Below are 12798 nucleotides of genomic sequence, written 5' to 3' on the forward strand. Positions count from 1 at the left end.
ACGGCCTGCCTGCTCTCGCAGCCCCAGCTCGGCCCAGTGGTGCTGCCTTAGCTCTTGCTCTCACAGCAACAACAGCCTCTCACCACTTTCCCTCCAGCCTTCCTGAGCCACCTAGGGCCGTAGCCTTGGGCTCCTCGATGATTTGACTTACTCTGTTCAGCCTGCAACGCCTTTGCTTCTCTTGCTACTCAATCCCCCAGACTTCCCTCCCAGTTCTTTAACCGTCACCCTCTCTCCAATTCTTAAATACCACATCTTCTTTCAAGACTTGGCCTGTCTCACCCTCTCGTAAGCCTTTCCTGACTCTTTCAGGTAGGAGCAGTCTCTCCCACCTTGTACCCCTCTGCCTCCTGGAGACTTCTACCGTGTCACGCACCTTAAATTTCTCCCATTAGACTGGGAATTCCTTGAGGGTAGAAATGGTACCATTAATTATCTGTGTCCCAATATTAAGCCCATTGACTGGCACAAAGCAACCACCCAAGAAGTGTTTGTGGGGTAACACAGAGTGTTTTTTCCCAGTTAAATAACATTTTCCCTTTTAATGGGCAGCATTCCACAGGAAACAGTGCACTGAGATAAGCCACAGTTTATAAGGCACCAGGGTTACGATATAGCCAAAGACGTCAACCGAAAGGGATGCAGGATTAGTCTAGGTTTGGGTTTAAGAATATTTTGATGGCCCTGACTGGTGTAGCTCAGTTGGTTGTGCATCGTTCCACCAAGCTAGAGGTTGCCAGTTCAATTCCCGGTCAGGGCACATGCCTGGGTTGCGGGTCAGTCCCTGGTCAGGGGCATGTGTGCAAGGCAATTGATCGATGCTTTTCTATCACATCGATGTTTCTCTCCCTCTCTTTCTCCCTCCCTTCCCCTCTCTCTAAAAATAAATAAAACTTTTAAAAAGAGACTATGTTGACATTTGACATTCATTTTAGTTGCATAGATTGAGAAAATATTATACATAGGTTGGGTTTCTGTGTACAGAACAACTCAGTAATTTTTGCGTGCCAAACACCTGGTAAGGGGAGTAGAGCACAATGAATAACCCACAGTCCTGGCCCTGCAGGGCTTCACAATCTCACCATTCAGCGGGGAGACACACCTGTTAAACAGAGGAGAGCTGCCAAGTGCTAAGGGGCATAGAGGCAGGGAAAAACGAGCTCCTTAAGAAGAACAGGTTTAAACAGATTTGAAAAAATGGTTAAGACGTTGGTAGGTGGAAATATGCAAGCTAAGAACACAGTGAAGGAGAGGGGCAAAGGAGGGGGATTGCCAGGTACTCCCGAGGGTAGGGCCCTGGTTCCAGCAGAAGGTGTGATGGGCAGGCAAGGGCAAATTAATCAGGAGGCTGAGGATTTGGGTTTTGATTATATCAATCATGGGAAGCTCCTGGAGATTTAAAATTCTGATTCATATTTCTTTACTTAAATTGAAATGGTTTTGATTTGGTAAGTTTATTTTTATTTTTTTAAAAAAGGCACAAGGCTCAGCGAGATTCACTACTTGTCTGTGGATGAAACATGCGGATTTAAGTCTGAGTGAGAAAACTTACCGGAAGAGAAAGAAATGTGTTGAAAAAATCGGCGAAGACTTCATCCTCCAGCAGAATTACAAGATTTGTAGAACCAATTATCTCTACATAAGGAGAAAACAAACAAACAAACAAAAATATTGTCCGCATGCACCCAGGCTACACTCAGGATGAGAAAACGAAGCAATTGAACGAATGGGTCATTTCCCAAGTCTCAGCATGGCCATGGCCTTCAGGGTCATCTAACTCAATTTCTCCCCAACTCCAGGACTCTTGTCTGCAATACCAGTCTGCTTGAACACCCCCGCTGTGGGGGGCTCACCCTCTCATGGGGCTGCCATTCCATTTAGGAAAAGAGAAAATCGTAAGGAAGATTTTTCCTACTGTGAACTCCCTTCCATTATCTTCTCTCCATGTGTAGAAATTCTGTCCTCTGAAGCTTCTCAGAATCCATCCCAAATGCGTGAAGATATCACAACCTGCCGCTTATCTCCAACCCCTCTGGCTCGTCACTAAGCAATTCTTCAACCGTTCCTTGCATGGCCTCCTTGCCATCTGGTTCCTCTTTTCTTGGCCAGCATGTCCCCCACAACTCAAGCACCCCACCCGCTCGCCAGGGAAGGGCATAGACAACTGTTTCCCGTATTGTAGGTTCTATTAGTGTGGCCAGAAGTGGGGTTAGCTTTGGGTGATCATTACGCTACTAACTCCACCGTCCTTTATCTATTCAGTCCCTTTTTAGAAAACAAGGGCAGGAGTCTACATTTATTCCAGTCAAATTACAACTTGTTGCTTTGGTCCCAACAAGACCTTTTTTGAATATCGATCTGGTCATGCAAAGTATTTTTTATTCCTCTCAGGCTCGATCATTGAGCTGCCCAAGTTCATCTGACGGGACACAGGTTCACTGTCACAAAGCCAAGCAAGGACACCACAGGTGGACTAGGTGACCCCTGTATGTTAACTCTAATTCACTGCCTGTCTCTTAGAGCGCAGTGCTCAACTAGTGAACGGTGAGCTAATTGTTCTGTCAATGGCCTTACATTTTCCCGTCATACCTGAAGTGTGTAATGAAAGACTTGTAAAATGTACAACCTAGATACCGTACACTAGTCCTATCCCTCAGCCCGGCTGAGCATCTGGGTACCACTCATCGTCTCTAGAGTGTAGTTATGACAAAGTGAGAAAACGAAACAATCCTTCAGTGACTTTTCCCGATGACACTTGGTGATTATTGTCGCCATGTAACAGAAATAGAAATGAAAGCACAGACAATCAAACACTACTGTAACAGAGCATGTCAGTTCTTGCCCTCTGTTCCACAGATATTTTTTTTTGCCTCTACTATTGTAAATTTTCTTAAAAACAGAGATTCTTTATTTCAATCAGCAAACTCAGATTCTTCAAGCCTCAGCCCATAGTAGGCAGGCCTCCCTTCCCTCTCCCCTCACCCCACCCCTTAGCCCCAGCGAGGGGAATGGAAAATGAGAATCCAAGAGGGCGGCTGCCAGGGCAGGCTGCCTTCAGTGTGCGCTGAGCCCAGGCCAGCCACCGACCCCTCCCTATACATGAAGCCCTGCAGTCACTGCTGAAGGCAGCAGCGTCGCTGACCCCCAGCCAAGGAATGGATTGAGGGCATCGTTACCCCTCATGTAAACCCCACTACTTCTTGGGTGCATCCTCATGTTTAATTAGACTTTCCATAGATGTTATAAAAGAGGAAGTAAACAGTATCTATACAAAAGAAGCTAATAAAGACTTTTCGCATCCACGGTGCCTCCTCCTGTTGACCAGCCAAGGCATTGCTCTTTCTTACACATGCTCTGTACTCTCACTTCCAACCTCCACGTCTTTGTTCTCGCATTCCCATCACCTGAAATGTCCATTCAACCCCAGTCTGCTTCACAAACCTCTAGACGTTCATCAAGAATTAGTCTACAGCCCTGGCTGGCGTGGCTCAGTGGATTGAGCGCTGGTCTGAGAACCAAAGGGTCGCTGGTTCAATTCTCAGTCAGGGCACATGCCTGGGTTATGGGCCAGGTTCCCGGTAGGGGGTGCTCGAGAGGCAACCACACATTGATGTTTCTCTCTCTCTTCCCTTCTCTAAAAATAAATACATAAGATCTTTTTAAAAATCTTAAAGAAAAAAAGAATTGGTCTACATATCATCTTCATGGTGAGTCAGGCATGGGAGCAGCTACCACAGTGGTGAAACTGACCACTGGCCCCCAGCAGCATCACGTTCATCTCCCCACCATTACAATGGGCACGTCACTGTTTTCATCCATCGATGCACCTGTCTTCCTCACCAGACGGAACTCAAAGTGAGAGGAGGGCCCTTGCCTTTTCATCTTTCTTCCCACAGGCACTAGAAGGGTTTGCGCGACGTCTAAGTTCTATAAATGTTGCATGAATTGCTCTTTGAAGAGAAGGTCTTCGGTCTTTAGGACTTCTGCTTCTCTGTCATTCACAAAGCCTGGCATGGATTTGTTTAACGAGATTATGAAGGCACCTGAATACAGGAAAGTGGGGCTTGACAGAAATTTCCCAACTCATTGTGTCCCATAACTACACACGCTGCTGGTGACAAGGGGCTTGGCGACGACAGGGCTTGCCATTAACAGGACAGTCTCAACCGGGTATGGGAATGAGGCTCTCCACATCCTCCCCTTCCTCATCCTGTGATTTCTTCATTCCTGTGTTTCCATTCTCACCTGTTCTGCCTTCAGACTTCTCAATAAGTTGGGAAGGCTTTCGACACTCGTTCCACACCATAATAACACTGACATGGGGACAAAAGGAATCACTGGATAATCCCAAACCTCATGCCAGCCTTCTACCTGGAGGAGGTAGGACACAGGATGGCTGCATCTGCATTTTACTTCCTCCCTCTTAGTTGCCTTAGTTGACTCATGAATGGGGTCCTGTCCTACCTTCAAAGATATGGTGGCATAAGGTGGCGGGGTGGGGGGCTAGGGAAAAGAAGAGCAAAGGAAACAAGGGCATGAGTAACAGAAGAGCCACCTGTGGTGTTCCTGCATGACTTGGATCTGTTCGCTGTCCGAAGGTGAGTGATGTGCCTTATTTGGGGACTCACAGCCTGAGAGCCCTCCCTCTCAGAGACTCACCGACATTGCTCATTTTGCTGTGCTCTTCCTGACACTCTGACAGATTAGGGGCAGAGCGGGTCCCCATCCTCAGAACCCCGCTCTCTTGAGAATGCACAGCGACACCTATTGTTAAGGGTTCCAGATTCTATCGGTCTTTTTGTGACTCGATCTCCTGGATCCCCTCCAAGGCATCAGACTCTTCCTACACGTAGGCTGTTAAGTCCATGCTATTTTGTGTACACTGACAGGTTCTCTGTCACTGTCATCCAATTACAGTTCAAGTCCCAAGTTTAAGTTCTGTCTCTTTACCCCGACTTTGTGCTTTGGGAAAGCAGGGATCTGTTCAGCTATTTCTAATGTGTCTTTTGGGTGTAATATCCTCCTAGAAATTTAACAGGTACTCAATGAATATGTAATAACTTGACTTGTCTGTCAGATAAGCTGGAAAATTCAACTGAATACCCCAGTTTGTTTTCTACCCCTTTCCCTCCTTCCCAGATAGTTTCCTCTGGTTGGCCATGGGTTACTTCAGTTTCCGTTGGCTTTGAAAAGTGAGGCAATAAACATTAGCTAAATGCCTTCTATGAAGAAGAAGTGAGGTTAAGGGTTTATACGAGGTCTGTCCAGAAAGTATTCAGGCACATACTATGAAAAAGAAATTTATCAAAGAAGATACAAGATACAAGAAACATCATAGGACAATGATGCCTCAGTTCCCTTCAAAGCAGGCACCTTGGGACTTCACACAGTTCTCCCAGTCACCATCAGCTGCCCCGTCGTATTTTCCTGAATCTCACCGATGGTCTGAAATCTCTTTCCTTTCAAAGATGATTTGAGTTTCAGGAAAAGCCAGAAGTTGCAGGGCATCAAATCCGGGCTGTAGGGGGCTGAGTCACCTGGGTAATTTGATGTTTTGCCAAAAAGCTCTGCATAAGATGTGATGTGTGAGTGGGTGTATTGTCATGATGATGCTGCCAATCACCAGTTGCCCATAGCTGAGGCCTTCTGAGTCATCCAAATAGTCTCCGCAGAAGAATGTTCAAGCTTAATGCAAAATTGGATGCAGATTTGTTGCTCTGCTCACTCAGTCATTTTGAATGTGACGGCCGCACAGTACACATGCTCACTCAATGGTGTCTACCGCCCCCACTGACTAGTACAGTGAAGTCATCATTGTTCACGCATGTGCATTCCAGTCCACTTTCCCTGGCTGCCAGGTTACATCGATGTCTCACAAGCCATTCTCGTTATATTAACAAAGGTTGGACTTTTTCTGGACAGACCTCGTACTTTGTCCTCATTCAATTCTCAACCCTACAAAACAGATTATTTTCTCCTTTCCATCGAAAGACAGTAAGTGCAACACTAACATTTGCCTCTGCCATTTGATTCAAGAGCCCACGTTATTTCAAATATGCCAGTAAATCAAACCTCCTTTTCGCATAAAGTGAATTTTAAGGGGCTTAAAAATAAATTCTTCTTCCTCACATTGTGGACTTCTTCACAATGACCTACTTTTCTATGATTTAGGGTACATGTAAATGAGCCCAAAGAGGGTCCTGCATATTGGCCGGGTCAACAGCAAGTGCATTTAATGGGGTTGAGTGTTGTTTTATATTGTCTTGGTGGTTTCTGGTGTTCTACTGGGGATCAGAAATCACTGTGTGGGTTTGGAGGAACTACGGGTGCCAGAGGGGACCAGACAGTCCCTCCCCTGCCCCAGCAGCAAGGGCACACTTGTCCTAAGCTCAGCAATCAGACCCTGCCCAGAACTTTTCATCTTCAAGGCGTGGGTGCCTCAGGAGCTCAGGGGCAAAAAGAGATTATTATACGGTGCCTCTGACCACACATGCTCAGTGGTGGTGGTGCCAGCAGCAGTGGCCCAGTTGGGACAGCCACAAATGCTGAAGGAAGATGCTGTAGTTGAAAATGAGCATGATTTCAATGGGAGGAGGTGCTAACCACCAAAGTACATGTAGATATCATCACAGCAGTTACGGCAGTATCAATAGCGGGATGGCCCAACCCACAGGGTCTTTGTCGTGGCTACTGATCACAGGGTCCCTTGGGGAAAAACATGGGTGGGTAGTCCACTAAGACTACTTGAGAATAGAATTTCCATGGGTGGCAGGAATTTGGGGCTGATCTTCAATGATGCGCCCCAAACTTCTAGAGCAGCTTCTGTCATGTGGGAGTGCTCAATAAATATTTGTTGAGTCAATGAAGTAATACGAGTATGAGCCTTTAAATAATGAGCCATTATGGTAGAACATTGGGTCCTTCATCCCATTTTTCAGTCCTGAGTTTCAAAAAATAAAAAGCTGCCCTGGCTGGTGCAACTCAGCAGATTGAGTGCCAGCCTGCGAACCAAAAGGTGGTCGGTGTGATTCCCAGCCAGGGCCTGGGTTGCAGGCCAGGTCCCTAGCTGGGGGCGTGAGAGAGGCAACCGAATGATGTCTCTCACACATCAATGTATCTCTCCCTTTCTTACTCCCTCCTTTTCCCTCTCTCTAAAAATAAATAAAATAAAATAAAAAATTTTAAAACCATTTTGCCTTCTAGGAAGAACATTGTAATATTTTTCCAAGTATTTATTGTGAATCTTCTCCTTAATCTGTGACAAAGAGACCCTGCTGCCCTTTCAGGGTGACTGTGCACTGAGGTAAAGGAGGTGCCCAGAGCTTTGGGAAATCATTGGAAGCTGGCTCTGACCCAAACACAGCTAGTAAGTATCTGAGCTGAGATGTGAACTCAGGCCTAATTCAAAAACCATTTTAAGTCCTTACAAGGATTTTGTTTGTTAGGTTTGTAAATATGCCTTGTTAGGTATTTAAAATATTTAAAAGAATCACATTTTAAAATTGTAATGTGAAATGTCTAAGGAATTTTAATTTCCAAAATATGGAAGTGGTATTTATTTCAGAAAATTTGATTCATCAAATATATGATTTTATTGGAAAATAATGAACATGTGAAAGCAACTTTAAATTACTGCATTTATAAATAATTTTACATGTCAAGTTAAAAGCTTAGCAATTAGTTTGTTAAATGTGTATTGATATATTGAATATTGATTACAATACAAGCAATTGCAAGCATGTTTTGTGTTGGCCTAAGGTTCCCCCTCAATCAATAAGAGGCCATTAGTAATCTTCTGCCTCCAACTTGGAAAGCAAATTATCAAACTTTCCATAAAACAATTTTGTGTGGCTCTTCCTTAGCCTCCCTTCCTAGGGGCCAGGAACTCAGTATTTTTCCCTGGTAGCACTGAGCCATGAAATCCCATCCCTGGAGCAGCAATGCCAGGTTAGGTGTCTGAGTACAGGAATTTTACAAGACCTCAGAATGCCTGCCTGAACTCCTCTAAAAAATTCCTATTTATCCTTCAAAACACAGGTCAGCATTAAACCGACACTTCCTCTGTGCTACTGTACTAGATTCTTTCTTTACTCATTCACCAACTATTTATTACATGCTTATTATGTGATAAGCTAAAAATGAACATTTTGATGATTTTCATGAGTTGGCTAAAAGTACTCATTTTAGCTCATATTTTGACACTGTTGTGTTTTTGAGATACACACATATCTATATATCTATGTATGTCTAGATATCTCCATATGTGTCTGTTTATAGATCTATAAATATAATCTGTATCTATTGATTAAATACAATGCTTCTTCATGTCCACACATCTAAGTGTAACAGGAAGCAAACAGACTTTCCTTATAATTATGGATGCCTGGATAACACTTGCTTCTGTATTTTTCTTCCCTCCTCTTCATCCCTCCTGCATTTCTATTAAATTGACAGTTCAATACTAAATAGAGAGCAAGTGCCCTTTTCCGGCTCCTGTAAAGATTGTGCCCTCTGGTGGAGAGAGGTGAAGATGACACCTTTCTCTCCAAAACCTTATTTGTTTTGTTTGGTTGGTTGGTTTTGGGGGGGGTGGGGGGGTGGATATTGTTGTTGTTTTGGTTTTCCCCAAATTTACCTTCAGTTCATTGTACATTTCGAAGGTTAGGATTACTGTCGGAGTGCTCATACAGATTGTGAGGTAGGAATAAGGTCCTTACCCTCCAAAGAGGAAGGTGTGTCTTTCACCGTTACATCAGGGCCCCACTAAACACCCTTTGTGGCTTTGTAGGCCCCGGCAAATATTTATTATTTTACTTGAAGGATACATGTTGTAAGACGTAATATTTCTAGGCATTACTTGACTACAGAATGAGCTCACCAGTATCTAACAGGACCTCAAGAGTACTCAGAAATGGGTCAGATCTGTCAACAAGCAGCTCTGGTATCTCTTCCACTTCTACCTTTGTAGAGTGATAATATCGCAAAATATTATTATGTGGCCTTTGCTTTTCTGCCTTTGTATATAACTTCCCCTAATTAGTGAAAGATATTGTCTCAAGATGAGGTCTGATTATAACAGCAAAAAAAGTATCATTTTTTTAGGTTAAAAAATGCCCCCCCCTCAAAATGCTCTTAATATCAAAAAGAAGAGGAGGCCTGAGTGATGTAGCAAATTTTTGCCGTATCACGGGGAGAGGATATAGAGGAAAACAGACACCCCACCACCCCAGCTTCAGGTCACTGGAGGAGGTTCAACTAGGCTGCAGGCAGGAGAAGCTGCCAGGCTGGGCAAGGCCTGGAAAGACACCCAACGTTGTGGGGGGAGAAACAAAGAGACAGCACCAGAGGGTCCAGCCAGGAACATGACAGAACCTACAAGGGAAACTGCTGACCTCCACTGGCCACCAGGACCAAGAAGAAGCGCAGAAGCTGAACTAAGGGCTGCAACTCCACAGGCCTGGAAGCCCAGCTTCCTCAGACCTGCAGACACGGTGTGTACTGCACAAGTGAGGGCCACAGAGCTCAGGGTGGCCAGGAGCCTGGAACCCGGCAAGTGTCTGGAGAGGCTGGGTCATGGGAGTGGGCTCTTGTGGATACAAGGGATCTGCCTAATGCCAAGCCTTAAACTACACAAATGAACCTACTCCCATTGAAGGCAGAGCTGCAGAAACCTGGACCACCTTGCCGGCATGGGGCCAGGAGGGTATCTTCCATTTAGAGACACTGGGAGCCTTCACTGCTGGAGAATCCCAGGGCGCTCTCAGGCAGCAAGTCCAAATGGGGACTGAATGCCACCGTTTTTACAGCTGCAATCTCAGAACGATTTTTGGTGTGTGGGCTCCCTCCACGGGGGATGCTTTGCAGACAGCTGGGAACCTGAGGACTATTTCATTTCCTTCTCCAGTGAAGAGGAGCATTGCTGTCTGATCACCCCAATGGTGTAAGGGGTAAGCCTTCCACGGAGAGCCACATGCATGCCACCCCACTGGGTGAGACACTGCTGAGCCCCATCTAAATGACACTGGGAAGCACCTCTTCCCTTTGCAATAACTCAAAATGCCCACCAGTCTCCCAAACTAGAGGGACCCTTAACAACCAGGCAATAATTCACCCCTGACACACCTTAACTTTTGAACCAGAAAATTTACAAGAAAGAGAGGGAATCATCTAGTTCTCCTGGGAACTAGAAGCAAAAGGGAAACCAGGAGGATGCTCCTCTAGAATCCCTGCCGTAGCCTCACTCAGTCCTGGGCCTAGAGAGTTTAGTCCTGATGTGACTGGGAGAAAGGGAAGCTTGACAGATGCTCCATCTCCTGGGGACAGCCAGGAGAGAAGCAGAATGGGTGACAGAGACACACTGTTTTGCAATTTCCCAATAATTCAACTCTACTCTTCAGAATTCCAATCCTCCTCAACACTCAGTATAGCATTATGTGACCCAGCAAAATGACTAGCTACCTGTAGGCCAGTTTGTTTGAATTTTAGATTATCATCTATAAATTGACCTGATAGGGCATTGTAGGATGAAAAAGAAAAGTATGTGAAATCAGTAAGTTATTGGGTTGTATTCTTCATGCAAACCATAAAAAAGTGGGTCCCGGTGAGTCTGCCACTCGGAAATGGATTGAGGTGTGCACAGAGCAATGGGCTGGACTATTCAGACAGCGGACTACACGGCGGGAGGCAGAGGCAGAGAAATTCCGGAAGCAGACAAGCCCTTCTGAGCCCCACTGCGTGCAGCATGTTGCTCTGTTCTACCAGACCCTGCAGAGGGAACTGCCTCTAAGGATCATGGGGATGGTATCCTGGTATCACATAGGTCCAAGCTTACCAAAACGTATGCATTAAATATGTGCCTTTTTTTTGGTATATTAAGTACACTTCAACAAAGCTAAAAAAAGGGGATCTGACTTTCCTTTTGACAAATTATAAAGCAACCAAAACAAAGAACTCAGTAACAGTTCTCAGAGTTCAATGTATTCAAGATGGCAGTTCCGACTTAGTATGAGTATGGAAGAGGTCCAGAAAGAGGAGGGCCGAGGAGGCAGTCATCATGATGTGTGTAAATTGTTACGATGTGCTAAATGTGACTGGTTGGTATTCCGTGTGGTGGATGCCGGGTATTTCTGGAGACCCAAAGGCAGGACTTAGCACATCCAGCTTTACACTCTCCTGGAGGGCAGTGAGGAGTGCGGAAAGGGGCGGGGCGAGCAGGCTTCCGTGGCTGGAGTTGAGCAGAGTGAGGGGAGGTAGGGGAAATGCTTAGGGAGCTGAGGGTGATGGTCACAGTCACACACCTCTCATGTGTCTTTCCCCTTTCCTCAGCTCACTGCTCAAATGAGACCGAGAGAAGCCAGCGGGGAGAGGTGGGCATGCCGCCCTGTCTTCGCAGAGTCTGCTGCATCAGACAGGAAGGAAGAACGCCTGGTCCTCCTCTCTGACAGCTCCACTTGCCTCCGATTTCTCAGCCACGTGCTCCAGAACGCGCAGCTGACAGGAACCATGCTGGGCTCGCCCAGGGTCAGACATCAACAAATGTAACGGTACCACCAAAAGGAGAAGCCATAGACCCAGATCATGACCATGGCAATGAAAGCCACATGCCAGCAGAAGAAGGTGGTGACAAATATAATGTCGTTTTTGTCATCGTCCATCCATTTATGGCCCGAGATTGGTTTGTACAGCATAAAGCCTATCTGCATCAGCCAGGAGCCGATCATCATATACAAAAAGGCCTTCATCAGCCAGAGCTGCGGCATGTTGGGAGCCCACAGCTCTGCGACAACCACGAGCATCAGCAGGAAGATGGCCTGGGTGAGTAGGACGTGAGATTGCAGCTCCACTCCTTCTGTGTCCTGCACGTGAGACACCATCAGGAGCAGAAGTAGCAACACGCCCAGGGCTTGGGCGCCTTGCTCCAGAGCGGCGCACCTCTGGGGGAGCAGGTTCTGGCTCACCACATCCACACACCCGCTCAGGAAGAAGGTCATATACATAGTGAGATGCTGCCACTGCTTGCGGTACAGAAAGTTTTTCTGATAATACATCTTGGTGATGAGTACAAAATGCCCAGGAATGCTGTGCAGCTCTTGGGCTACTAAAATGCAGGCACTCAGTATCTTCACCAACCCAACATAGTATATTTGCTGCAGCCTGGACCATCCTCCTTTGCTCCAGGGACGGCGTGGCACATACTGAACGGGGCAGTTGCATATCAAGGCCCTGAAAACGAGTCGTGCATGATAAAGCCCATAGAAGAAGAGAGAAAGCCCTGGGTACAGATGACCCTCAAAGCCTCCCATGGCACTGAGGGCAGGTCTGACCAAAGGCAGAGGCAAGAGGCTCTAGAGTGTGCAGAGAGCTTCCTGAGCTGACTTATATCCTCTATCCAGCTCACTGCATCCACATTCAGAAGGGAAATGGTTTTGGAAGAAACCCAAACTTAGGGCGGGGTGGGTGTCATGGTTTCCGCTCTGGTCTTCTGCTCTGGTTCAGTGATAACTATCCAACCATTTCCAAACAATAATACAAGCTTATTCTCCAGCACAATGCCTGGGCATCTGCCCTTCTCAGAGACTATGCTATGGGTCCCTCTTGCTTCTCCTCCCGCTTGTTCTTGATGCCAATGCTATCTTCCTTACTTCCCTCCAAAATTCACAGAACATAAGGAAGAATTCAGAGGAAGCATGGACAACACACAATGTAGAGTACGTCCCTTACGAGTCCTCACATATAACCTCATACAAATGCTAGGTACAAATGCATCCCCTTGGGTATAAATAGCCTTCACAGCCACAA

At 46.1% G+C, this 12798-nt stretch overlaps 2 protein-coding genes across 12 annotated transcripts in view; both read right to left on the reverse strand.

Annotated features, from left to right (window-relative positions):
• The window catches only part of RGSL1 (regulator of G protein signaling like 1), a 90565-nt gene that overhangs the window by 40656 nt on the left and 37111 nt on the right, over positions 1-12798 (reverse strand). For all 11 annotated transcript variants that reach the window (XR_008425847.1, XR_008425846.1, XR_008425845.1 and 8 more), the window contains exon 4: positions 1553-1635. Coding sequence is in view for 7 of the 11 variants with exons in the window: in XM_053916100.1 (XP_053772075.1) it covers positions 1553-1635 (83 nt within the window). In the remaining 4 variants the exon portion in view is untranslated. The remainder of the gene's footprint in view (positions 1-1552; positions 1636-12798) is intronic.
• Positions 11529-12302, reverse strand: LOC112297968 (transmembrane epididymal protein 1-like). Its single transcript, XM_024552898.2, has one exon. It carries the CDS (start codon positions 12300-12302, stop codon positions 11529-11531), a length of 774 nt encoding a protein of 257 aa, XP_024408666.2.

This window comes from Desmodus rotundus, chromosome 12 (genome assembly GCF_022682495.2).
Source record: "Desmodus rotundus isolate HL8 chromosome 12, HLdesRot8A.1, whole genome shotgun sequence".
NCBI lineage: Eukaryota > Metazoa > Chordata > Mammalia > Chiroptera > Phyllostomidae > Desmodus > Desmodus rotundus.

Excerpts from the sequence above, each read along its gene's own strand:
- LOC112297968 (XM_024552898.2), bottom strand. The coding sequence starts at position 12,302 with ATGGGAGGCTTTGAGGGTCATCTGTACCCAGGGCTTTCTCTCTTCTTC.